Source organism: Myotis nattereri (assembly GCF_964212035.1).
Source record: "Myotis nattereri genome assembly, chromosome: 10".
NCBI lineage: Eukaryota > Metazoa > Chordata > Mammalia > Chiroptera > Vespertilionidae > Myotis > Myotis nattereri.
Genome location: NC_138085.1, coordinates 79,516,695 through 79,543,927, shown reverse-complemented (window position 1 = coordinate 79,543,927; position 27,233 = coordinate 79,516,695). Strand labels below are relative to the sequence as shown.

Here is a 27,233-nt window from a genome sequence, read left to right as displayed (position 1 = left end):
CGCGCGGCGCAGCGTGGCGGTGCGGAGGGAGGGAGCGCGGGCTGGGCCGCGGAGGACGCGCGAAGATGGCGGCCTTCTCGGGTGCGTGTGCGGCGGGCTGTGCGCGGGGGCCGGCGGGTGGGGGCGCCGGTGCCGGGAGCGCCGGGGGGAGCGGTCCGCGCGGCGCCTGCGGGCCACGGTGCAGCGAGGCGGCGCTTCGGCTCTGCGCGCTCGGGGCTGCGGGAGCGCCTGTGCGGGCGCCGGCTCCCCGGGCTCCCCGGGCCCCCTCCGCCGCCTCCTCGCAGCCGCACCGGCTGCCCCGCCCGGGGACGGCGGCGGCGTGGCGCCAGCGGGTCCCGATCGCAGGCCTCCCGCCCGCGGACGTGGCAGCGGCGCTCGCGAGCCCGGGATGGGGCCGGGGCGGGGAGGCTCCGCTGGAAAAGGACTCTCCGGCCTCTGTCCAGTTTTTTTCGGGTTCTTCCGAAAAGTGAACGCCCCAGCGGGAACCTGTGATTTGTTAGTGTTTGTTTGAACGCTAGCACGTCAACACTAACGTTAGGTAGTAATCGAAGCTGGAAGGGAACGCGTTCATCTCATACAGAGTCAGGCGTACAGTATTGGGAAATATTCATTCATTCGCTGTGTGACGCCCTCCTGTATTCCAAATGGGACTTTAAGGCCGTTTATCTAGCCTAACACTTGCTATCTTTACCTCTTCCTTGATCATCATTCCTTTATGCACGAAGCTGCACTGAGCCTGCTATACAGTTAAACGTGGGAAATTTACATGCAGAAGGTGCAAGTTAGGCCTGTATTTTAATGTTCTTAATTTATAAAGGTGACTTCAAATACTGCTGTTGTTGTTGTTTCTTTAGTTTTCTCCTATAAACACATTAGGTACTGCAGGTTTTAGTCCTGAGTCAGGACTCCAGGTGGCTGTAGTTACATCTTACAGCCGGAGGCAAGGGGAAGTCTACTCGGCGGCCGGTATTTTTGCCCCCAGCCCTCTCCTAACACGAGGGATTGGAGCCAGGCGTGTAGAGCCGTTCCAGGTTGTCATTCTACGGGTTCGCTTCTTGGGGAGTCGTGCCCACCTTTCCCGGATGTCCGGGTAAAGGACTAGGAGAGTCTGTGATATGAAATAAGGACCTGTAGAGTTAAAGAACATGAAAATTCCCATGTTTTCCGTAAGTGTTAAAAATGTGATATGTAAAGAGAAGATGGCTGATAGCAGACATGCAGGGAACGTGACCACGCGGAACAAGGAGTCTGGGATTTGCTGAGAGCCTGTTGCTGCTCACGGTATAGCAGTTTCACACGCGGCTCCAGCTGGCAGGATGCCGCGTAGGGAAGACCATCACTCTCCTTTATCCAACCCGGTTGCTTTTTAGGAGGATCAGGTCGACGCTAATGGGGACAAGTCTCAGAAAGGTCTGCTTGGATACACAACTTGAACTCTTGATTAGTTTTTCCATCTGTGCATTTTCCTGGGGAGATTGAGAATTAGGAGAGCCCTTTTGAACAAGATTTTTATACTTGCCTAGGTCAGCTATGTTTATATCAACAACTTTACAATATAAAATTTCAGGGTTCTATCTATTGTGTTATTTGCTGGTATGGCTCTTCTCAGCTGATGCAAAGAAAAAGCTACCCCTGCAATAGATATAGTCAATTTGTAGATTTGTTTTATGTCTTTTCACAAATAATTGCAAGAACTACAGATTTTCCAGATTGGTTATTTGGAGGGCTTGGGAATATTTGAATATTGTTAATTTTTTTTATAGCAATGTGTATTTTTTATAATTTATAATAATGAAAGCTTCATTTTTATAAATGCAGTCTTAACATAAAAAGCACTTCCTATTTGGGGAGGAGCCGTAAGTAATCCAGCTCACTACCCTCTGCATTTCACTGAGAAATGATAAAATGAGAAAAATCTAATCCGAAGTAATCCAATCTATTCGCTTCGGGCTGGCTTCAAAGTAGAATTATTAAATATGTGAACAGTTAACAATGTGGTTCTGCACCTGACGTTTCCCATTACCCACGTTTTCTCCCCGTCCTGCCTTTCCTGTTAGGCCGCGCTTTCTTTCATTCTGGCTGCCAGTGCGTGTGGGCTCTCTGAGGGTGTTCACGTGGTCCTCAGGTAGCCAGGGTGCACGATTCCACATGGTCTCCAGATGAAGCGACCAAGATGCTGGTCGACCCTCTAACTCCAGCAGATGGGACATTAGCCATGGGAACGCTGGGGGTTACTGTGTATTCCGTGGCAATTGTGCGCCAGATACTATACATATTACCTGTAATCTTCCTGTATCCCTACAGGGTAGGTAACACCACCCCATTGTGTGTGGGGAAAGCAGGCCATAGCTTGCCCGAGGTTGCACTGCTAGTGAGAGCTTGGATTTGAACTCGGGTCTTTCTCCAAAGCTTCCCCTCTCTCATCAGTGCCACACTCAGGAGGGGCCGTGGAACTGAGCTGTGCTTCAAAGCCTTTTCTCCTCAGACAGTAACTTTTAAGAGCCACATGATTTAAGTTGATGTGGTTTTTAAAATTAATTTTTATTTTCAGAGATGGGTGTTATGCCTGAAATCGCACAAGCTGTGGAAGAGATGGATTGGCTGTAAGTACACGAAGCTGAAATGTACCTGCAACAGCATTGCTTTGTCATTTACTAGTAAACAGTTGGTCATGATTTTATCAGATCTTTTTGGGTGTAGTTGGGTGAGTGAAATTAAGTTTTATTGTGATTCTCTTATAGGGCATTTCCTTTTTAAACTTTCATATATTTCTAGCTGAAAAGGATTGGTAGTATTTACCAAATGACATTTTCTTAGGCTTATAATTTAGCATGCCTACATGCCTCAATTAGCTTAGGTGATTTATTTTTATAACTAAAATTTTTCAAAATATGATTCTTTTAGTCTCCCAACTGATATCCAGGCAGAATCCATCCCACTGATCCTGGGAGGCGGCGATGTGCTTATGGTATGTTCCATAGGGTGAGGGGCTGGTTGTGAACCACTGTAAGAACTCCATAGGCTTCAAGATGATATTTTCACCCAATTAATTTTATATATTTACATGCATTTAGGACACATACACTGCATTCAAAGTATTAGGTAGAGTTGTGGGGAAAATGAAGGTGAGTAAGATGCAGCTTTTGCCCTTGAGAAGCTTAACCCCAGTAGCACAGTAACACATGCACACAGGTGATTGTCATAAAAGAGAACCATGGCACCTGGATAAGCTTGCAAAGTTCTAAAGGATTTGAGTGGGGCCAGCTGTCCTCCTGGATGAGGGGACCATGGGGACTCTTCTGGGGGCAGTAGATTTAGGACAAGGGAGGATGAAAGAGGCATGAACTCTACATAGAGAAGAGAATGCAGGTGTGATCCCGGAGCAGTTCAGTTAGAGCAGTGGTTCTCAACCTGTGGGTCGCGACCCCTTTGGCGGTCGAACGACCCTTTCACCTTTCACAGGGGTCGCCTAAGACCATCCTGCATATCAGATATTTACATGACGATTCATAACAGTAGCAACATTACAGTTATGAAGTAGCAACGAAAATAATTCTATGGTTGGGGTCACAACATGAGGAACTGTATTTAAAGGGCCAGAAGGTTGAGAACCACTGAGTTAGAGGGAAGCATAAGATAAGTGTGTCTGGTGGGGCGGAACTTGAGATAAGACGGGAAGTACACAGTGGCTCCGATGACCGGGGCTCTTTCTCAGGTGTCACTTAACAGAATTCGGTATTTGTTGGCAGTGGGGATCATTGGACATTTTAAGGGGGAGTGTGTGACAAGGTTAGGCTTGTGTTTTATGAGGACTAATTTGGTAATAGAGTTGTGAGAGATTAGATACTGTTAGGACACTTTTGTAACCTAGGTTAGAATGATGAGGCCTTAGGTTTGAGTGGTAGCAATGGGAAGGGAAAGGGGGAGTGATTCTTGAGGGAATGGCAAGGCTGGCAGCAGTCGCAGTGGACTGAGGAACCCTGAGCGATCTGGAGGCACCTGAAAGGCAAGGCAGCTGGTCAGGTGGCGACGTCTCATCCGTAAAGTTGACTTCTGTAATTGACAACGTTTTTTCCATTTAGGCTGCAGAAACAGGAAGTGGAAAAACTGGTGTAAGTAATAAAAACTTAAATTGACTTTGTAAGAGTTGATTTTTAAAGCAACTTTGTCCAGTAATTCTGACTTTGAAATATTTAATAAGGCAACCTCCTGCAGAATGTGACGAAACGGTTGCTTGCCACTGAGAGTGATAGTCTTATTGCCAGCTAATTCTGGAATAACTCTGTAAGGTGTGGCTTTAAGAATATAGTTTTAAACTGGTCTTGGAGCCATAGTGACATTACCTTTAGTATTTACAGTCACTTCTGAATTTTACTGCAGTGGCTCTAGTAATAGAGAGATTGCAAATAGAGGCCGATTTCACATTGGCCCAGACTGGAGAAGCAGGTCGTCAGCGTGGGTGGTATTTCTCCTCTTTAGTTTAGTTCGTTCTGCAGGTTCCTGTTCTTTGTTTTTGGAGCTGGCAGCTGGCTCCTGTTACCTTCGTTCAGTCAGCTGTCTGTGAGTCTTCCTGGAATTTGAGGTTTGGGCAAATTGGATGGCAGTCTAAAATATGTGTAATTATTTAATGTACATGTGTAACTTCTGTAATTTATGCTGATTAGTAAATTGGCATTGATATCTGAATGCTGATATATGGAACTGTTGTTTCTTTGATAGGCTTTCAGCATTCCAGTTATCCAGATAGTTTATGAAACTCTGAAAGACCAACAGGAAGGCAAAAAGGGCAAAACAACTATTAAAACTGGTGCTTCAGGTAATGTTTGCGTAGCAGTATTGCCCTTTTGTATAAATTAGTTATTCTCCTCCCTGGCATGTGCAGATGTGAGGTTTGGGTGTGCATTTTTATTGTCAGTGTCTGCGTGGTGGTATTGGCCTTCGGTGCACTGGAAGCAGGGACGCCAAGTGTCATTTAGAGCATAACTCATTTGTAAGTGAATTGTGAGGCAGATAGGATATGAACTATTTAGACCAGCCGTGGGCAAACTACGGCCTGCGGGCCGGATCCGGCCGTTCGGCTGTTCTATCCGGCCCGCGGAGCCGAAAGAGCGGAGGGTTCTCTTGCTCTCCCCTCCGCTCCTTCACCAGCAGCCGTGTTAACATGGCAACGTCGGGAAACATGGCCGCAGCTCCTTCTTCTGAGTCCAGTTTAAGAACCCATTGTGGCCCTCAAGTCAAAAAGTTTGCCCACCCCTGATTTAGACCATTGGCCTATTTAAAAATAATTTTGAGACTTGTAACAACTTTAAACCGGTGTTTATAAGAGATGGTTATAAATGAGAATGCTTCCAGAGGGTAACCAGAATGGTAATAGTTCTAATCATGTCCTATGAGGAAAAGAAACTGCATATTTAAGCACGGAGACACAAGTAAAAAAGGTAATTGTTAAACCATTGAAAGGATCTGGAGAGAAAACAATTCCTCTATAAAGTAGGACCAGGACTAAGAGAAATAATCTGGATGAAGCTTCTGTTTAACTTCTGAGGAACTAGATTGAGCCAGCAATTGCAGTTCTCTTGAGAACCTCAAAAGAAAGTTATTTCTCCATTATTCAAGGGGTTTAAGCAAATGATGGATATAGTTTGATCAGAAATTAAGAAAAGTTGGGCTGAAAACACAGTGTTATCTATAGCTGTTATGGTCCTTTGACTATCCATATACTATGAAGGTGTTTTAGAAAAGGAAAATGCTGATCCCATTTAAGTAAGGAAAAACTTTGTGACTTTTGAATATGGCACTGAATTATTTAAGATGAAGAACTTGCTTTTTAAAAATTAATGATGAAATGATAATTAGATCTTGATATGTTAGTCAATTATTTTTATTTTGATTGAAGTCAGCTTGTTCAGTTACCAAAACTTTATTTTATCAGTGCCCTCAGTTACGACAAAGATCGATGCCATCAAATGCAAAGTGCACTGAAGCAGTGAGGAGGAAAGTTTTATCCCCAGATAGGCCAGTGATTATTATTGTGTTTCAGTGTTGCTGCTAGTAAAAACAATAGTAATTTTTACTTGTACATTTAAAATGATATGTAAAGTTGAATCTAGAGGGATTAAATTATATAAAATATATGCTTTATTTTTGACAAAGTTTTATTTTTAATTTCATACATTTGTGGTAACTGTTGTTATATTAATTCATTTAGTGCTCAACAAATGGCAAATGAACCCATATGACAGAGGATCTGCTTTTGGTAAGTGGATAGATTATAGCAACTCATTTATAAATCAGAAACTTGCTTGTAATAATACCTGAGAATATCAAAATTATGACATCTAGTAAATAAAGATTTAATTCACCAAGCTTTAGAATATAGTTACTACAGTTTCACAATTTAGTACTGACATAGGAATAGACAGATAAATCAATGGAATATAATGGAAATGCATCCTACTATATATAAAATGTTAATATGTAGAAAAAATATTTAATTTCAGTGGAAAAGGGTGATTTATTCAGTAAGGGTTTCAGCACAAATGATCCATGTAGAGTAATGTGAAATTGACTTATCTCCTATTTAGGGAAAGACTTAATATATATGTGTACAGACACTACATGTACAATTTAGGGGTGGGGAAATTCTCCTAACCCAAATAAGGAACTCAGAAATCATAAAAGAAAAGATATAGGTCTGTTTGCTTAAAATTCTAAAAAATACATGTGGAAAAGATATTACAGGAAAAAGTCAAGAGACAAAATTAAATATGGAAAGAATACTTGCAATATTGAGGAAAGATAAACAGTCCTTACAATTTTTGGTAAGAAAGAGATAAACAACCAATAAGGACAGTGGGCACAGAATAGGAATAGGCAGTTCATAGTGGAGCCAGTCCAAATGGCAATAAACATGCCAGGATCAAATTTACAGGATATAGGGAAATGGAAATTAAAGTTACCTGTCTGATTGGCAGTAATCCAAAAGAGTGATAACCGATATGGATTATTGCCTTTGGGAAAGCAGTTTAGCCTTGCCTATTTAAAACACAAAACCATATATGTGTATATATATATATATATATATATATATATACACACACACACACACACACACACACACACATATACATATATATATTTATTCCTGGAAGGTCTAACTCTTTGGAATGAGAGTGGCAGTATGTAGGATATACATACAACACTGTTTGGTGGAGCATTATAAGGGTTAAAACTGCCAACAAAGTGAATGCTATTGCTAAGGGATGGTTAACAAAGCCTCGGGTGTATGGAAGGACTGTTGTGAAGCCATTATGAAGAATGAGTCAGCGCTTGGGGTTCTCATAAGTGATCAGTGTCAAGAATAGGGTGACTTAGTTGAATTTTCACCAGGTGCTGCTAAGAAAGGCAGGATGCAGAGAAATGTAGAGTGGGCATGAGAAAACATGCCAAAGCAACCAACCAAAACACCCTAACTGCTACTCTCCACCATGATATCTAATTTATATTAAAGTTTGTATATATGCATACAGAATTTTACATATAAAAATATTAAGGATTTGCTATTGCTAAAGAACTTTAACCCTTTTCAGTCCAACCTTGAGGCTGACTCGACAGACCAGGCGCTAGGAGCAGGTCCAACGTCGAGCAATAAGAACATTAAAAAGTTCAACATTCAATCCCGTCAATTAATTTGGACCAGACTGTTTGAATTCCAAAAATAACATTGGACCACAAAGAGTTAAAGTTCAGTTTTACATAATGTAGTACCCATTGAATAAGAATGTATATTTTGGGTAATTCAATTTCTGATATGTGAAGTAAAATGTACTTTTTAAAAGTTTGTTCTATATACATTCAGGTGCTGAGTGTGAGTCTCAAAGAAACATGAGTTATTGTTTCTTTGTGGTACACATAAAAGCCAATTTACTTAAAGCTGTTAAGCACCAATAAGCACTGTGACTGACGGTGATGTATGATACAGAACTTCATCTTTTAGAGTTCTAATATTAAGAAATACCAACTACAGGTTTGTTTATTGGAGCTTTTCCCTGCCTTCTCTTATTATGTTTTGTGGGTTAATGGATTGGGGAGCGAGCCAGATGCAGTTCCTGATGTCCTTTTAGCACGGTATTCCCTCAGGCTCTAATTTAAGCATAACATCAAAGCAACAGGTATTTATGAGTGGGTGCTGTGTCATCCTTAGGAGCCCATTTCTTTAAGGAATTGGAGAGAACAGTTGTCTAAACACATTTGTGTTGGCGATACAGCTGCTCTTAGTGCAAGTCAGATTAGGTGCTGCTTTGATTCCTTTCTGACTGTTGCAGTAAAATCCTGTCCTGGGGAAAATGACTGTAGAGGAACCAGTCCCAACATGGCCAAGGCCCTCCAGGGGATGAACAGGGCCAGGTACTCGAGGGGAAGAGGTTGCTGTCACTCAGGAATCGGCACGCCTCATTCTCTGGACCGTTGCACCAAGCGAAGGCATTGCCTCATTAGTGAGATGAATGAGACTGTCTCAGAGTACATGATTCACATCGTCTGTACTGACATGGTGTCCTGCGCTTTTCTCAATCCAGCAATTGGCTCCGATGGTCTTTGCTGTCAAAGCCGAGAAGTGAAGGAGTGGCATGGATGTAGAGCTACTAAAGGACTCACGAAAGGTATTAAACTGCATTTGCACACCTGTAAACTTTAGAGGTAATTATTAATAAATGAACTTTCTTACCATAGCTTTATGGCAAGGATACAGAAGACTTTTAATGTGACAGAGAGACCTACAGTTCTTCATTTGGGTCATACAAATTACAATTGAGAAACGGTGGGAAAGTGGCCACATGGAAAATGGCCACGTGTGTAACTGATAAAACCCTAAAGCGTTTTCCCTTGTAGGGAAGCACTACTACGAAGTGTCCTGTCATGACCAGGGGCTGTGCAGAGTCGGGTGGTCCTCCATGCAGGCGTCCTTAGACCTAGGTAAGTGCTTCCAGAGGAAACTGTGTTTATTCATATTTGAGTTGTTAACACATGACCATACAAAGTATATGTTTTAGAGACAGGGAAATAATATTTATCTGTTCCTCAAACCATTTCAAAAAAGATTTGAAGTACTAAAAATTATCCCATATAATAAAAGGCTAATATGCAAATTGTCCCCTTGACTGAGAGTTCAACCAGGGGGTGGGGCCAGCTGGCCAACTGCCCTCGGCCCCTCCCCCCAACCAGCCCCGCCCCTGATTGCCCTGATTGCCCCGATTGGGGTGGGCTGGCTGGACCCCACCCATGCACAAATTCGTGCACCGGGCCTCTAGTATAGTAAAATTCTTCATTTTACACTCTTCATTTAACAGGGTAAAATGAAGAATAGGTTAAGAATATGAGTGAAGTCAGAATAAAGTTTAGTGTATATAAATACATACCACAGTTATTGTAAATTTGTAAATCTCGTTTGCAGGGCTTTTAATTTTATATCTCACCTCATAAGTAAAGTGTTTTTTTAAACCTAGGTACTGACAAGTTTGGATTTGGCTTTGGTGGAACAGGAAAGAAATCCCATAATAAACAGTTCGATAACTATGGAGAGGTAAGTTGTTTTATTGGCTTGATCAGAGCTTTAGTAAGTTTTCTTGTGTGTACTTAGCAGTAGTTGGTCACTCATGATATGACTGAGGGTATAGAAATGATTCTCAAATTCAGCTGGATTATATGAGTAATGGGGTGGACAAGGTAGGCTAATAATATCATAAGCAATATAATAATAAATAATACAAGAATAAACTCACGTACTCACAACTGTAAGCCTTTTGCCTACCCTGTATTTCCCAGAGGTGGTTCAGATTTGGACTTCAGGGAAGGAACGTTACAAAATTCACTTAGCCCCTCCAAGGCGTATTACTTTATCTTCTGTTTTTACCCCATTTTGATTTGGGCTTTGACTTACACGTTATTCTCATTTCTTAGTTGCCATCATGGTCATCTAATACACTTGCTCTGAACAGTTTAGTCATGTTGGTTCTAAAAAGCCTGTCAGATGCTTCTATTCTGTATGAAATGCTATAATAGGCCTTTTAACAACTACATTCAGGCTTCAAGGAGTTATTTAGAAACATACTTTTGATGCAGGTATGTTTGAACTTTATCGATTTGCTTTATTAAAAGCACTTTCTGGTTTCCTAGGAATTCACTATGCATGATACCATTGGGTGTTACCTAGATATAGATAAAGGACACATCAAATTCTCCAAAAATGGTAAGCTCTCTATGGATTGTTGTGTTAGAGAAGGTATATTTGTGGTATTTTAAGTTCCCTCACCCTCTTCTTCAATCCTCTCTCCCTCCCTCCCTGCCTTTTTCTTTCCTTCTTTCTTTTAACAAATACTTGTTGAGCATTTGGTATGTGCCAGGCACCCTGGTAGGTGCTAGAGATTCAGCAGAAAATGGAGGAGGAGCAGGCAAACATGTTTGTGTTTGTGGGCTTGCCTGTGGGGGGGCGAGACCGACAGATACCCAGTATGTCTGGGAGGCACTGCCTCTTTCCTCTTCCTCCCTCCTCCCCAGAGGCGAGGGCGCAGGAGGAGAGGCCAACTCCGTCTAAGGGAGTGCAGAGTGATAGCAGGCGGGGGAGGGGTGCTGTTTTACACAGGGTGGTCAGAGAAGGCGTCTCTAATAAGCCGACATTTGGGTAGGAATCTGAATGACCAGATGGATTCCTCGGAAAAGTATTTCAGGCAGCGGGAAAAGTAAATGCAAAGGCCCTGAGATGATTGTGTGCTTGGGTATCTGAGGGGCCAGTGGGTCTGGAGCCCACTGAGCCTGGGGGTAGGTGATAGACATTAAACCAGTGAGGTAGTGAGGCCGGCAGCCAGGGCCTTATTGGTCATCATACAGACTGTTTATTTTGAGTGAGATGGAAGCGCTAGGGTTTGAGTAGAGAATTGGCATCCTTTGATTTGGTTAACAGTGTCACTGTATTGCTGTGTTGGATACAGACTGGCCTGGTAAGTGGGTGGGTTTTGGCAGTAGGCGGGAGCCAGTTGGATGAGAGCAGTGCGATTTGGGACATTGTAAGTTTGAGATACTTATCATCTGAATGGTGAAATTAAGTAAGTAGTTGCATGTGCAATTTCAGGATTAAGTAAGAGTGAAGAGGGTGGCATTAGGCAGCACAGCTCATCCACGTAGCCTGAGGGGAAGCAGGGATGCAGGTGGGATGGTGGATGGATGGTGTGAGCACGTGGGGGAGGGGGTGCTATTTTACACAGGGCAGTCAGAGAAGGCAATTCGATTTCTTTCCTTTTTGGTTTTTAAATTATCAATTATATTTATTTAAGTTTATCTGTATTGTTCAGAGCATTACATAAGTCCCCCTCCATGACCCTCCACCCCCAGGCCTACCACACTGTTGTCTGTGCCCATGGGTTATGCATATAAGCGTATAAGTTCTCTGGAAGTTTTAATTTCTTTCTTTTTTTTTTTTTTTTTAAGGAAAAGACCTTGGTTTGGCATTTGAAATACCACCACATATGAAGAACCAAGCCCTCTTTCCTGCCTGTGTTTTGAAGGTAAGTGAGAATCCACTTAGAAAATTTTGCTGGGACCACAGCTACTTTGATCGGCATTATTGTGTATTAGCGAATTTGCTGTTAGATTAAGAATTGTCATTTTCTCCTCTATTCCCTGCTAGAACGCTGAACTAAAATTCAACTTTGGTGAAGAAGAATTTAAGTTTCCACCAAAAGACGGTTTTGCAGGTCTGTCCAAGGCGCCGGACAGCTGCGTTGTCAAATCACAGCACACAGGTATTGCACCTGGTGGAGGGGAGGGGGAGGATTTCAGGATGGGCGGCCGGTGAAAACTCCAGTAGGTAAGGCTTCTCTTAGCAAGTGAGTTACGTATGCCCCCCGCTGGTGTAGGCACACATCTTTAACACATGAGTCAAATTAAATTTCAAAACCAAATTCATAAACTTAAGTATTTGGTTTCAGTTTAGGCATTGTGGGGGTCCCGATGATGATGACGCTAGTATTTGTAACGTGTGCACAGTAAGTGCCACAGCACCGAGCTGGTCTTCACACTGATTACTCGGTCTCCCTGCAGCCCGTGAGGTAGGGCCCTCCCATTTCAGACAAAGAACTTGAAGAGTAGGGACGTGAAGTGACCTGTCTCAGGTCTTAGAATAAGTAAGAGGTAGAACTGAATTCAGACGTGAGCAGTTGCCTCCAAAGCTCAGACTCTTACCCATGGTACTGCCTAAGCTGCTTCAGTTATTCAGAGTAAGTACATTTCATAACTTAGTTTATCATAAAGCATATCAGCAGTGGCAGTTCTGCAAGTAGATTTAAAGAAACCTTAGTTAATTTAGGCCATCTTAGCTGTATTGTGTTTTGTTTGACTACCTCCTATACTTTGGACAGTTGTTATTTAACATTTTGATACTGGACTGTTTGCACATATGTTTTACAAATAAAGGCACTTCAGTGCGGTTTGGGTGTGTTCTGATCCTTTTATTCTCTCCAGGTAACGCACAGGTGGCACAGACCAAGTTCCTCCCCAACGCGCCCAAAGCCCTCATCGTCGAACCCTCCCGAGAGTTAGCTGAACAAACTCTGAACAACGTCAAGCAGTTTAAGAAATATGTTGATAATCCTAAATTAAGGTAAAGCTTCCGTTTGTGTTCAAAACCTACTGTCTTTAGGTTTGAGGTGTTTGGGAAGAAAAGTAAGGTAGAAAAAATGAGGTAGAAATTCAGTGTGTATACATACACACCTAAATGTGAGTATATTTAACTTTGATGTAAAATAGCAGTTTCTGTATAAAACTGCTTAAGTGATAAGTTTGATTTAAAAGAAAAGTAGATTGAGATTTTTTTCTGTGTCTCTTACATGAAGAGTCATGGTTTGCCAAATAGTATCGAGCAAAAATTAGTCCTTTAAAGGGAGCATTTCATTTGCATAGGAAATACACTGCTGTCTTTCTAGCGTGGTGGTGACGGCGCAGTGAGGTCATTGTCGCTGTCTCACAGTGGCGACCTCCTTCCCTTGGGTGCTCACACTGGTCACTGGCCAGTTAGAGGGCTCTTTCTGCCAAGGGGAGTGACCTTGTGGCACTTCTTGCTCAGTAGTAGATCCCTTTTAATCTGGAGAAGGAAGGTCATGCCATATAAGGAGTTGATTTGCCACTTGATTTTTGTTCATTTTACTCTGAATTATTTTTTTATTGGAACACAATTCACTATAAAATACATCCTCTAAAGTGTACAGTTGCAATGGTTTTTAGTAAAGCCATAGCACTGTGCAGCCACCACTATCTGATTTCAGAGACTTTGGTGAATTATTGGCCCATCTCTTTAATATTGCTCTTACTTACAAGTAAAACGCATTCAGGGATAAAGGAAACTTAATAAAACTTTTTGGTAAAATAATTCCTAATTTTGTTTTCAGGATTCATGCTTTTTACTTATCCAGTTACTATTTGAATATCTACTGTGTGTGGAGTCTTAGGCTGGGGTGAGGGATATAACCATGAGAATTAGTCATTGCTTTTATAGAATTAGGTGTGGGAGTGGGGATAGTGGGGAGGGGAGAGAGACAGCAGGACAAGTGTGATGAGTGCCTTGAGGTGGGATAGGCAAAGCCCCGGAGGAGCTTGTAATAAGCAGACCTCTGTAATGAGAGACTCGGAACTCTTCATACTAGTGTTTTGGAAGAGTGGGAAATGCTAATATGAGTTGGTTCTTATGCTATAATCATGTGTAAAGGTTGATATGCCTGTGGTCAAAGGCTGGAGGGGAACATGAATAGTAAAATTAATGTACTTGTTAAGATGGTAAAATTGTGGGTTATTGATTTTGTGTTGAGTACAAATGAGCCTCTCCTTTGAAAACCCAGCTCAAGTCCTGGTCTTTCTGTGAAGCTAACAGAGCTGTACCAGCCCATCCTGTCTCCCCCGGGTACACTTCCTGTGTCCGCCTCGCCTTCATCCTCCGCGCTGTCCGTGCTGGTGTTCCTTGTTTCAAATATGTAGCGTCACTCGTCCACTTCAGACGTATACTCCCTCAGACGGGCTGTTCTTTTGTATTCCTCAACCTACGGTGGAACCACTGACTTATTTTCTGTCTGTCGATTTGCCTGTTTGGGACGTTTTATGTAAATGGACTTGGACAGCATGTGCTCTTTTGTGACTGGCTTCTCTGACTTGGCCTAATGCTTTTGAGGTTTATCAGCGCGGTAGCATGGATCTATACTTACTTCCTTTAAGTTGCTGAAAAGTGTTCCGTTTGATGCATGTACCACCTTTTTGTTTATTCATACATTAGTTGATGGGCACTTGGGTTGTTTCCACTTTTTGCTGTCGTGCTGTGGACATGAGTGGACCAGTTTTGGTGGACATTTCCATTTCTCTTGGATATAAGCCTGGGGGTCTAATTGCTGGACCATTCAGTAGCTACATGTTTAACATTTTCAGGGACTGCCACACTGTTTGCCAAGGTGACAACACCATTTGACATCGCTGTTAGTAATGTCTGAAGGTTCATTTCTCTGTATCTTCACCAAACTCATATCTGTCTTTTGACTATAGTTTCCCTAATGGGTGGAAGATGGTATCTTATTGTGGTTTTGATTTGCATTCCTGTGTAGCTAATGATGTTCAGCATCTCTCATGTGCTTATTGGCCATTTGTAATGTCTGTTCAGATTCCCTGCCTATTTTTCAGTTTGGTTATTTGTGTTTTTATTGTTGGGTTTGAAGAGTTTGTACACACACACAAGCACACACACACACACACACGCACACTGTATTAGTTAAGCTCTGTCTGATTTGCAAATATTTTCTCCCATTCTGTAGGCTGTCTTTTCATGCTATTGTTAGTGTCCTTTGAAATACAAAAGTTTTAAATTTTTGTCATGTCCAATATATGTATTTTTTTCATTTGTTGCTTTTGTTTTTGGTGTGGGATATAAGGAGACTTTGCCTAACCCAGGGTCATGAAAGTTTACGCCTGTGTTTTCTTGTAAGAGTTTATAGTGTCAGGTCTTACCTTAGGCCTGTGGTTCATTTTGAGTTAATGTTTGTGTGTGACATAAAGAGGTTTAACTTCACTCTTTTGCAAATATCCATTTGTCTAGCGGCGTTTGAAAAGACTTCTTTCCCTCCATTGAATTGTCTTGACATAAGACAATATTTTAAACCTAAACATTGTTTTTGAAGTATTTTGAATGAGAAAATTTTAAACAACTAAAGGATATTCTGTGAAAAGTAAATCTCCTTCCACCTCATCCCCCAGTTTTTAGTTATTCTGCCTGGCGGCAACTTTTAAAACTTGATGTTTACATATTATTTCAGAGCTGTTCTGTGCACATACAACCATTACACGTGAAAGGTGATTGAAACGAGGCCCGGAGCCCCTGGAGGGTGTGTGATGAGGGCTCATGGTTGTGTGCTCCGTGCTTGCACGCTCTGCTCGCTTTCCCACACTTGTGCATTTCATAGGCCCTGGGTATGGAGCGCTTCGTGTCCCTCCTACTTCCGACTTTCCTGTGGATTCTCCCTTAGTTACTTACTCAACTTTCATTTCCACCGAAAAGAGATGGGTGCAGATCATACAGTAAAGCCTGCTTTAACCTTTTTCTACATTATTATTCTGCTATTTATTTCAGGGAGCTTCTGATCATTGGAGGTGTTGCAGCCCGGGATCAGCTCTCTGTTTTAGATAACGGGGTAAGTTGTACTTCTGATTTTTAAAAAGTCACATCATGGGTGGCCATTTTGGCAATATAGTTGTGTTGTGTTTCAAGAGATGAAAACAAGGTCAAAAAGTATAAATTTGTTCAAAGACATGTTGCAGCAGGTAAGCCATTTTTCCAGAAACAAACATACATCAATCTGTTTGTTTACCTTTTGAGCACCTGAGAATTCCCCCCCTCACTTTCATGAATCAAGTATCCTTTGGGGGAGGGGGTGCAGTAATTGAAAAGGAAGAGGCTGGAATTAAGACTAGAAATGGAGAGAGAGTGGATTGCAGAGAAGGAAGCAGTTTGGGCGGAGAGACCCTCACGATGGGTGAGGATGCTAAGACCTGGCCCCAATAGGAGGGAGATGAGGTCAGATACGTGGAAGGGCTGTGCTTAGCCATGCGTTTATAGACAAAGCTAAGCTGGGCTCTTCATTAGAGAAATTGTTAGCTGTGCTCATCAATTCGGTGAAGCTAAATATGGTAGGACCTTATAAAACATTTTATATGTATGAAATAACCTCTTCCATACACATTTCTCTTCCACTTCCTTCCTTAATATTTTCTCATTCGGTCTAAGCCACCTGGCACTGAGTCATGAGGTGCAAACATGCCCTCCCCCCCATTACAAAGGAAATCTCATACTGAATGGTTTAGATTTGACCTGGTGTGGCATGTTAAGAGCAAGGAATCATATTATGTACTGGACTTGTTAAGATAGTAATAGTCTAAGATGGTAATATTGCTTTAGTATGTTCTTATTTAGTGTGCTACATTTTAGTGGTTGAAGAGATATTTAATATGTTCCTTCCCATCTTGGTTCCCTAATCCCAAATCTATTTTTTCATAAGTTATTAAATTTCTTACCTCCTGTTTTGCAGCTACGGAGCTTAGGGAGTTAGGTCTGCCTTTGTCAGTCCGCCTAAGCTGTGCTGCTGGCTGGGGCGATGGCAGAGTCAGGGCAGTGCTGCTCCGAGCTCTCTTGTAGGAGTGTTTCCTTCTGCTCCGGATCTACGGTGTTCTCTTCTGTTCTTTCCTCTCACCTTCTCTTCTGTTGTTCTCCACCATCCTCTGGCTCTGCCTTAGCCTTGTGTGTGTCTGCAGCAGAAATCAGCTTTGGAGTGACAGAGTAGAGCTATTCAATTTTTAAAAATCTTTTAAAGTTGCAGCATTATGCACGTGTGCGATCGAGACCTGGTGGAGTAGTTGGTATCATTACACAAGTCAGGTTAATATATTTCTCAGGCTTTTCTAACTTAACCGAGTTATTTTCTCATTTTCAATGATGCTTCTTTGATGTTTTCCAGGTGGATATAGTCGTCGGCACTCCGGGGAGACTGGATGACCTGGTGTCCACTGGGAAGCTGAACTTGTCCCAAGTTAGGTTCCTGGTCCTGGACGAAGCCGTATGTTGAAATATTACGCTTTTTTAAAGTGTTTGCTTTTATTTTTGAAGCTAAAATATGTAAAATAAATTAAAAATATAATTCAGTCATGATTCAAATACCTAGAGATAATCATTGTTACCAGGTTGGTATATTTTCTTCCACTTCTGTATTTATGTATTTGTTATTTTATGTAGTTGAAATCAAGCTTTGAGGAATCTAGGAAAGCTTTTTTTTAATGTAGTATCGTTAAGTTTTCATGTTAGTCATACAAGATTTTTAAAGGCTGTCTAATGGTCTGTTATACGGATACTTCATTGTTTATTTTACTGCTCCTGTTACTAGATGTGTAGGTTTGTTTTTCTTTCTAAAGAGTTATTTTTGTGTGTACATAATTTTTTTACACGTTACAAATTATTTCTCTTTGTCACAGTTGCAATGGGAACTGTATGAAAAGACATTAATGTGTTCGAGCTCTTGCAACATACTTCCAGATTAATTTCAGGAGGGTGCAGTAGTTTTCAGGGCAGGTTTTTGGTTTTGGTTTGGTTTTGCTTTTTTTCATAGTAAATCACATGCTTAGGACATGCGGTAGGAGCTGTTAACTCTCCTGTTCATTCATGAATACTAGAGTGTGGTGTTTGCATTGTGTATCACCAGCTTTTTCATATTTTAGTGACATGGGGTTTAACGTTGAATTTATAACTTGTCTTTAAGTATCCAAGAGAAAATAATCACTTAAATATGTGGATATATAGCCGTATGAATTAGTTTCTGTATCTTACATTTTACGTGTGTTTCAGAAAAGAAAGGTTTAGATCCTGATTTAAAACTGACGCTTTTCTTTGCTTCTCACACAGGATGGGCTTCTCTCTCAGGGCTACTCGGACTTTATAAATAGGATGCACAGTCAGATCCCTCAGATCACCTCTGATGGAAAAAGGCTGCAGGTAAAGGACTAACGCATCTCAGAGACGTGAACATATTCATTACGTATCAGTGCTTCATTTTTTATCTGAAGTTCACATCTTTTAGTGCAGTGGTTCTCAACCTTCCTAATGCCGCGACCCTTTAATGCAGTTCCTCATGTTGTGGTGACCCCCAATTTCATTGTTACAAATTGAACATCATTAAAGCATAGTGATTCATCACAAAAACAATATGTACTTATAAATGTGTTTTCCGATGGTCTCAGGCGACCCCTGTGAAAGGGTCGTTCGATTTCCCGCCCCCCAAAGGGTTGCGACCCACAGGTTGAGAACCGCTGTTTTAGTGTTTTCTGATTAACTGCTCTATGCATGTTTTCTTTAGTACTTGGTTATATAATACACACAAAGGAAAAGGTCTAGTTTAGAGAAGTTGGTAAGTTTTTGGGTAAGTCTAAACCTTACAGTTTTAGATCTTCAAAACCTTTTCATTTTACTTAGTTTTTGTTGTGCCCTGAGGAATAGAGGTCGTGATTTCTGAGGCAGTAGAGGGTCTGAGCGCAGAGAGATGAACTTGCCCAAAGCCACACCACTAATTACTACAGAGTCGGGTACTGAACTTGTCTTCAGATTCCAGGCGTAGTGTACGTTGTGGCCCACATCAATATCATAGGTGGAATTACTATAACATAAAAGTTTATCTAAACTTTGATTTTTCTATTCGTAGGTGATTGTTTGCTCTGCTACTTTGCATTCTTTTGATGTAAAGAAACTATCTGAGAAGATAATGCATTTTCCCACGTGGGTTGATTTAAAAGGCGAAGATTCCGTCCCGGAAACCGTGCACCACGTGGTTGTCCCCGTGAATCCCAAAGCTGACAGACTGTGGGAAAGGCTGGGGAAAAACCACATCAGAGTAAGTCTTTATAACGTTAACACTTGCACAGAGTAAAGCAGTCGGAAACTAGCTTTACCTCGGGCTCTTAGTGATGCTTAACACAACCAGAGAGTTGACCTCAGTAAAGAGAAGTCAAGCAAAAGCTTAGGAAAACGTTAGGCCTCTGGGGCATGGAATAAGTGATGGACTCATCTTTCATTTTTCTGTCTCTCTATAGTTGCTTTTGATCAAATTTTTATCAATAAATAGGATTACCTGTATATATAGACCTGATTTCAGATGCAATAATTTCCATTTTTAGTAGTTAGTGTTTTCTTGATGTGCCTTATTTAAAAAAAAAAATTAATTTCATGTGTCAATCATGTCATTTTCCACCACTGTTCTGGATTTACCATTATATAAGGGTATGTTTATTATGAATACACAAAGTTCTAAAAACCATCTTTGTATTTTTATTATTACATTTAAAATTGATTAGCCTTAGACCTGTAGTTCATAAAGGGTTTTTCTGAATCTGAAGAACACTTGCATACAGATTATAGAAATATATGTCTGAAGTGCAGTCTAAAGATAAATACAGTTCTCTTCTTTTAAAAATGATGCCTGTTCTGAATTTTTGCTTAAACTACTCCCTACCCCTTTTGTATCCTTGCCGTTTGGTAGACGGATGAAGTACATGCAAAAGATAACACAAGACCTGGTGCTAACAGTCCAGGTAAGTGAAAAATGTCAGTGAAATGAGCGGAAAGATTGTGAAAACAAACTGGTGTATTTTATAGTGTTTATGCCCTGTCTCATGGGATCTATAAAAGTAGAATAGGAAATCTGAAAATAAAAGCAACAAAAATAAGAAAGAAATGGGAGGAAAGCTGATACTAGGCAACTTAGAGGAATATTAGTGACTGAATTTAAGATATTAGCCTCCTGGCATCTAAATCACATACACTTTAAATTATAGAATGCTCACTGATCAGAGGAAACATTTCTCTGGTGACAGAGATTATATTGGCCCTGAATTCCAGAGGTTCTTCATTTCAGGAATCCAGATGACAAAGAAAAGGTCTTTAGCTACAACTCTGTGAGAGATAGAGATATGACCTAGAAATGGTTTATTGATTCTTCTTGAGTCAATATCTGTAACATAACATTGACCATTTTAACCTTTTGGGATATTTTTCATGGAGAGCAGTGGAACTAGGGATTAGAAAGTCCACAGAAGTTAGCGTGCTAGAGGAGCTGTATGATGTAAACCTGGAAACCTATCCGGCATTCATATTCCCTGGCAGGGCCCCGAGGACACACCATTGACCAAGGCAGAGCCATGCTGGTGAAAGGGGTACCAGACTCGGCTCAGCAGCGGCTCTCCTCTAAGGACAGATTACTAGTGGGAGATGCTGTTTCAGAACTGGGCTCCCAGGTTGCATTGGGGATGCTACGATGGCCTCACTCTCCTACGCACAGAGGCCAGGTGACATAGCAGTCTTAAGAAGCCAGATCGGTGCTGTGGTGAGCTGCAAGATGAGCGAGGAAGGCGGCATTTATAGAGATACAGAGAGGGCTGGTCTCCATTCCCTGCAGAGGTTGAGCGCATGCTGCGTGACCCGAGGCCCCACCATGAATCGCATTTTAGCATAGGCTGTAGCATAGGCCAGGCCCCCAGGTACACAAGGACAGGCGGGACGTTTCAGGGGCTCAGGGGTCACCTCCCAGACCTTTTTGGACAAGGTCTGTTCTTACTATTCATTTTCTCACCAGCGCCTTCCTTTCACCTGCGTATGCCTCTGTCCTGTCGCACCCACTTCAGGTCAAGTTGGCTTTAACCATTTTTAAGTGGATAGCTCAGTGGCATTAACTACAGTCCTGTGTAACCACCACCACCCACCTCAGAACTTTCTCATCTTCCCAAACTGAAACTGCATATCATTAAGTATTTCTCAGTTTTTAAAAAGCCTTACATGAAATTCCAATTCCATCAAGATATTTGTATGCAGAGCTCAGACTGTCTCATGTACACAATGCTTTAAAAGTTTATGAAGATACATCGTGATACAAGGGCAGCGCTTCGAGAACCTGGGATGCATCTTCGATCCATTAGGCTGCTTGGCCGATACCAGGCGTCGCATTCCCTTGGCTGCCTGGCTCAGGGGGATGTCTGCAGTCTTGATGGAAGAGGGTTCCTTTGAACCATTTGACCTGCAGCTCCGCTGCTGTGTGCTCAGCTGGCCTCTGTTGGAGAGGAGGAAAGGCTCTGCTCGTTCACAGTAACGTGCCCTCCTGTGTGGGCTACAGCCTGTAAAGTCAGTGTTTGCTGCTTCATTTCCTTTTCCTTGTACAACTTCTGCTGCGTTTTATATAATTAGAGATGACCACAGAGACCTTAGAGATATTCTGGGTTATACAGTAGAATGTGCATAGGTAGTTATGAGACTATAGCCCAGCTCCCCATTGAAAAAGAAAGATTTGGAGGTTGGTGCCTAAGAAATTACTAACTAGGTTTGATGTATGGTTTTTACTCCATAGAGGGAAGTATGAACTTTTTGGTGCTTAGGTTAACTTAGGAAGTATATCACTTGTTTTTAAATGGGGTTAAACATTTACGGCACATTTAGGGAAGTTAATATGAGGCACAATAGAATTAATTCTCCATAAAGCGTGTGGTTGTGTGTGTGTGTGTGTGTTTCCCTCATAGGAGGATGGGTAGAGGTAGGTTATTCTTTGAAGAATAACCTCTTTTACCTACTTTTTGGTACCCCACAAACTGGCATCACGTTAAAGCAGAGTTTAAGTGAGTTAAGCAGCAAGTCTGTGACGAATTATTTGTGTTCACGACAGATTCAGATTGAGATTCTGTGTTCTGTTTTTCTCTGGTGCTATTTCAGAGATGTGGTCTGAAGCCATTAAAATCCTGAAGGGGGAGTATGCTGTGCGGGCCATCAGGGAGCACAAGATGGACCAGGCAATTATTTTCTGTAGAACCAAAATCGACTGTGACAACTTGGAGCAGTATTTTATGCAACAAGGAGGAGGTAAGGTTTCCTTACTTGAAGTAAATTGTGCTTATTCCCTCATTCAGTCGGTTATTAATCTCCGGTTGATGCAGTCTAGAATGCGCACAGAATGGAAAGCAGTGATGGTGCGCTGTGTGTGTGCTGATTCAGTTATTTTCTGTAAGATGAGCCTGGGAAAAGCAATGAGACCATGTCCACAGAGGTCGTTTCATTACAGTGAGCATGAGTCACAGTGTTTTAAGGACCTATGTCATTTGGAAGGAGGGTGAAGTTACCTAGTGATGTTAAAATTTCAAGTGTATTTCCTTAGTAATAGAATGTATGTCTTTTAAATTGGTATATGAGGAAAAAAACTTAATCTAAATAAGGCTAAATAAGAAAAGAAGGGGGAAATGAGAAAAAGCAGAACAATTAGAAATTACAGAATAAGAGATGGCTGGTGGGAAAATCTGAATATATGCGTGAACACTGTAATATATACCAGTGGACTAAGGTCTGTTCAAAGGCAGAGGTTGGCCCAGCCACTGTGGCTCGGGTAACTGAGTTGTGTAGAACAGCGGTCGCCAACCGGTGGTCCGTGTGGTCCGAAAGGTTGGCAACCGCTGGTGTAGAACCCCTTCTGGAGGGCAGGTTGTGGGCGTGGCCTGTTAGTAAGGGCATGGACTTCGGAGTGCCTGTTCTGATTCTTCCAAGAATAACCTCCTTTACCTACTTTTTGGTTTTCGCTTTGTATGGACAGGGGAAGTTCCTGGTGTCCACATGTATTTTCCTCTTATTAATGCCTTTCATTGGCATGCTGCTTTATTTACTCCTGCAGATAGGGAAGGTGGCTTAAAATGGCCTTCAAAGCAAAATCAAATTTAACGCCAGGGAATTGTTTTAGTGGCACTTTGCCTAATTGTGTTAACCCTGGTTTGTGACATAGATTCCATAGAATTCTATGGTACCATTATAGCCTGACTTCCATTGTTTGTTTGTTTTTTTACATAATCTGAGGCTAGTGTTTTCCAAGGTTAACTCTTAATCTGCCTTCCACTAGGGCCTGATAAGAAGGGACACCAGTTCTCCTGTGTTTGTCTGCATGGTGACAGAAAGCCTCATGAGAGAAAGCAGAACTTGGAAAGATTTAAGGTATTGGCATTGAAATAGTTTACATTTCCTTCATACAAAAGAGGAGAGTTGTATCTGGTTTTAATCAGTTCCAGTTAATATTCATAAAGCAGTTCTTGTCCTAGAAATTTCAAAATATTTCTGTCCTCGCTGGTGTATCCCATTCATGGCTGGGGTTAGTCATCTTTAAGGTCAGATGGTAAATTACACATTCTCTATCAGCACAACACTACTGTAACACAAATTTTTAATTTGAGAATGTTTTAGTTAAATTCTTTCAGGTAGATATTTTTAGAAGCATCGTTAGGTAGGTAAACCATGTCTGTGAGCCTTTAACAAAAGTCTTACAGTAATGCCCATAGAAAACTTACTGTGTAGGTTATTTTCAGACAGGTATCAAAATAGGGTTTTGTAGAATTAAGTAGAGTTTTAATTGTTTGGGGCAGACCATCCCAGCTACAGCACATGAATAGGTTATAAGGTGGGTGGGGCTTGAGCCTTTTAAGACTCAAGGTCAATAGCCTCCACCAACAGTATCCTTATTGTTTATCACAGTGTGTTCATTTCAGTGCGTACTGCATTCTCTCAGGCGCATCATGAAAAAGGTGAGAGTGCTGGCGAGGGAACTTTGGATGATGTTCCCATGCTCTGGATTGATGTGGATGGCAAAACATACGGAATGGCCTGGTACTCAGGGTGCCGCCACTCGGTATCCGGGCATTCTGGACAAAACCCGTGTGCCCTTCCCTCTGCCCCAGAGCTCTCACTTTGCTGTGCCTCGGGCCAGACCCGTCCCAGGCTGATGTGTATTTCCTTAGTGAGCACCAGGGGGCACTCTCTGCCCCTTCTCTGGAGCCTTTTCCTCACAAATGTCGAGGTAAAATACCCAGTACTCTGAATTTATTTTAATGCAAGGGTAAAAATAATGCTTCCGTTTTTATAGTTTGTTCTATTTTATCTTTCTCTTGAATTACCTATCAAGATTTCTGAAGATAAAGCCAAATTTTAGCAAAGGTTTAATATCTTTGATATAAGAGAAAAGCAAAGCAAAATAAATCTAGTCATTGATTTATTCACCTTAAATGTTGTATTTAGTGAATCATAACTTAAGAATTCAAGAGTTGGCCCAGAGAATTAAGACTATCTGGATCTCTAATCTGAAAGTAACACAGTAGTTAGTAGAGTTCTCAGTGAGTGGAAAGACTGTTGTGTTTATTTTTTTGTATATGTGCTGATAAATGCCTTGCTGTCCTCTGTTCCCTGTAGAAAGGAGACGTAAGATTCTTGATTTGCACAGATGTGGCTGCCAGAGGAATTGATATCCATGGTGTTCCTTATGGTAAAAAGACACTTTTTATACCTGCAGATGGAATTTTATGGAATTTAAAGTAGTAAACTAATATTTTCAAAATATTTAGAAACTCATGGCAGTTGGTAATGACCGATTTCATTTACAGTCATTAATGTCACCCTGCCTGACGAGAAGCAGAACTATGTCCACCGGATCGGCCGCGTCGGCAGAGCTGAGAGGTACCGTGGCCCTTCCCTCCTCTCCGAGCCTCTGTGCTGGGGTGCGGGGCCTAATGAGACTGTTCACCTCTTTCAGGATGGGCCTGGCCATTTCCCTGGTGGCGACAGAAAAAGAGAAGGTACTCCGCTCCGTGCTGTGTCGCATTCACTGTTGATGTTGGAAAGAAAAGCAGTGGGATTTTCCCATTTCCATTGAATTTGGTTGCACATAGAATATAAGTGACCTCTCTGTGGCTTTTTAATTTTTTTTAATTTTTTTATTTTTGTGTCTTTGTTCACTAAATGGATAAATACGATGACGTTTGGAAGGGAAAAATGCAAAATGTTATTTGTCCTAATAGCTTTGAAATAATTGTCTTCACCAAAATCTATTTAAACTCTGGCATGATGCCATAGAAGACTTTTTATTGGGGGGGGGGGGGGGGGGCGGAGAAGTAACTTACTATTTTGATATACTTATAAATTTACAGAAAAGTTGCAAGAATAAGGAATTCCCATATACTCATTGCCCAAACCAGTTCATTTTGCTTCTTGCTTTATTTCCTTAGAGAAGAGATTTGAACTTATTTTTCATACTCATCTTGATATAGCATTCTCCAATATGTACTTTTTCATCCTTGTTTCTATGGGAGAATCCCTTTCTATAACTGACATCCATTTTAGAAAAACTATTGGATTATTTTCAAGAAGAGTTCTTACGGGAAACCTGGTTAAAAAAGAGCTACTGAGCGGTGGTGGTAGAGCCGCACCTGCAGTCTGCCTTGAGGACAGACGATGTTAAAGACAAGGTGAAAATAGAGCATTCGAGCATGTTTCCGTCTCCGCGCATGTTCATTCCTTCTCCCTGTCTAGGTCTGGTACCATGTGTGTAGCAGCCGTGGAAAGGGGTGTTACAACACCAGGCTCAAGGAGGATGGCGGCTGCACCATATGGTACAATGAGATGCAGGTAAGATGCCAAAAGCTTATTACAGTCGGAAAATAGACTTCATTTGTTTGCAAAAGTCATATCAGCATTTATCTGTTGTCACTTAGGAGGCAAAGTATTGAGTAATTGATTATGATGTTAGCTTTAGTTAATAAATTATAACTGAATTCATCTCTTCAGAAATCTAACTTCCATTTATACTAAGTATTGTACAGCTTCCTTGTTTTATTTAACACTACTGAAATGCAACTCTTGTCAAAATGAAATTTTCTCTCCCTTTCTTAGTTGCTCTCTGAGGTAGAAGAACACCTGAACTGTACCATTTCTCAGGTTGAGCCAGATATAAAGGTACCTGTGGATGAATTTGATGGGAAAGTTACCTATGGACAAAAAAGGGCAACTGGTGGTAAGCTTTGAATTACTTTTAATTCTATTTTAAATTAGAATGTTTCCTCTCTGAGCATCAGTGTAAGAAGCGAGTACTTTTATTTCATAACTAGAGGCCCGGTGCATGAAATTCTTACACTGGGGCGGTGGGGTTCCTCTCAGTCCAGCCTGCGCCATCTCGCAGTCCTGGAGCTCTCGGGAGATGTCCGACTGACAGACATCCTTAGGGCTGCTGCCATGGAGGTAGGAGAGGCTCCCGCCACCGCCACTGTGCTTGCCAGCCGTGAGCCTGGCTCAGGGCTTCTGGCTGACCGGTGCTCCCCCTGTGGGAGTGCACTGACCACCAGGGGGCAGCTCCTGCATTGAGCATCTGCCCCCTGGTGGTCAGTGCATTTCATAGCAACCAGTTCTGCATATTAGCCTTTTATTATATAGGATGTTAAGTGTATATTTTTAGAATGTTACTCCCTCTATATTATTACTCTCATAGCACTTGTCCATACCTGCCCATTGCATTTTTATTGTATGATGTATGTGAATGCAGAAGCAGCATAGCTGCTTCTCTCGAGGTGTTAATGTCATATGAGTAGTTGAACATTTATAGAATTATTAGGGAACGAGTATAGTGGTGATTTTGAATGAAGAATCAGAAACCTTTGACTTCGTTCAGTGGTAACCCAGTCTCCCCTTCCCTTTGCCTGGAATGCCCTTTGCTCATTCCTGAAATTTTGTTAAGATTCAGGCTAACCTCGTGCCTTCCCCAATCAAGGACGAGGACAGGGGAGGGAATGGATGGGGGTAGTGGGTCAGCTGTTAGTGAGGCCAAATCATGGATTTGTAATGATTTACCATTTTAGAACTCTGAGTTTTGGAAATAACTTGCCCGGTAGTACATTTTTATTGCTAGAAGCAACGTTTAAACTGATGCAATTGAGCCCAAGTATTGCCGACAAGTTGTTTCAGGCAGGTCATTTACATTGCTTTGTGCTCTGTGTGCGATGCAGGTGGAAACTATAAAGGCCATGTGGATGTTTTGGCACCTACGGTTCACGAGTTGGCTGCCCTTGAAAAGGAGGCGCAGACGTCTTTTCTGCACCTTGGCTACCTTCCTAACCAGCTGTTCAGAACCTTCTGATTCTAACACCCCGAGTAAGACTTGAGTGATGCGGCTGTCGTCCTAAAACTCTAAAACGGCTGTACTGCTTCCAGGCAGCAGCGTTTATAGTCACTTAAGCTATTAATGCTAACTCTTGCATGTCAAGAAACATGGAACATTAGTCATAGGAATTCTTCATGTAATGGCAACCTAATGAAAGTAATAAATGTGATGACTCTA

At 41.7% G+C, this 27,233-nt stretch overlaps 1 protein-coding gene across 2 annotated transcripts; it reads left to right on the top strand.

Annotated features, from left to right (window-relative positions):
- Positions 1-27,233, top strand: DDX1 (DEAD-box helicase 1). Of its 2 annotated transcripts, XM_081100573.1 has the most exons (26): positions 1-81; positions 2,552-2,603; positions 2,905-2,968; positions 4,083-4,112; positions 4,720-4,816; positions 6,209-6,256; positions 8,577-8,660; positions 8,890-8,973; positions 9,504-9,580; positions 10,174-10,246; positions 11,482-11,558; positions 11,681-11,795; positions 12,514-12,652; positions 15,653-15,713; positions 17,034-17,132; positions 17,972-18,061; positions 18,765-18,953; positions 19,599-19,650; positions 21,815-21,961; positions 22,983-23,074; positions 24,320-24,392; positions 24,511-24,583; positions 24,660-24,702; positions 25,436-25,531; positions 25,796-25,916; positions 26,902-27,233. In XM_081100573.1, the coding sequence occupies exons 1-26, from the start codon at positions 66-68 to the stop codon at positions 27,030-27,032; spliced, it is 2,223 nt and encodes a 740-aa protein (XP_080956699.1). In that variant the 5' UTR covers positions 1-65; the 3' UTR covers positions 27,033-27,233. The 2 variants fall into 2 exon arrangements, with proteins under 2 accessions (XP_080956699.1, XP_080956700.1); XM_081100574.1 differs by lacking the exon at positions 2,905-2,968 and having other exon boundaries at positions 2-81.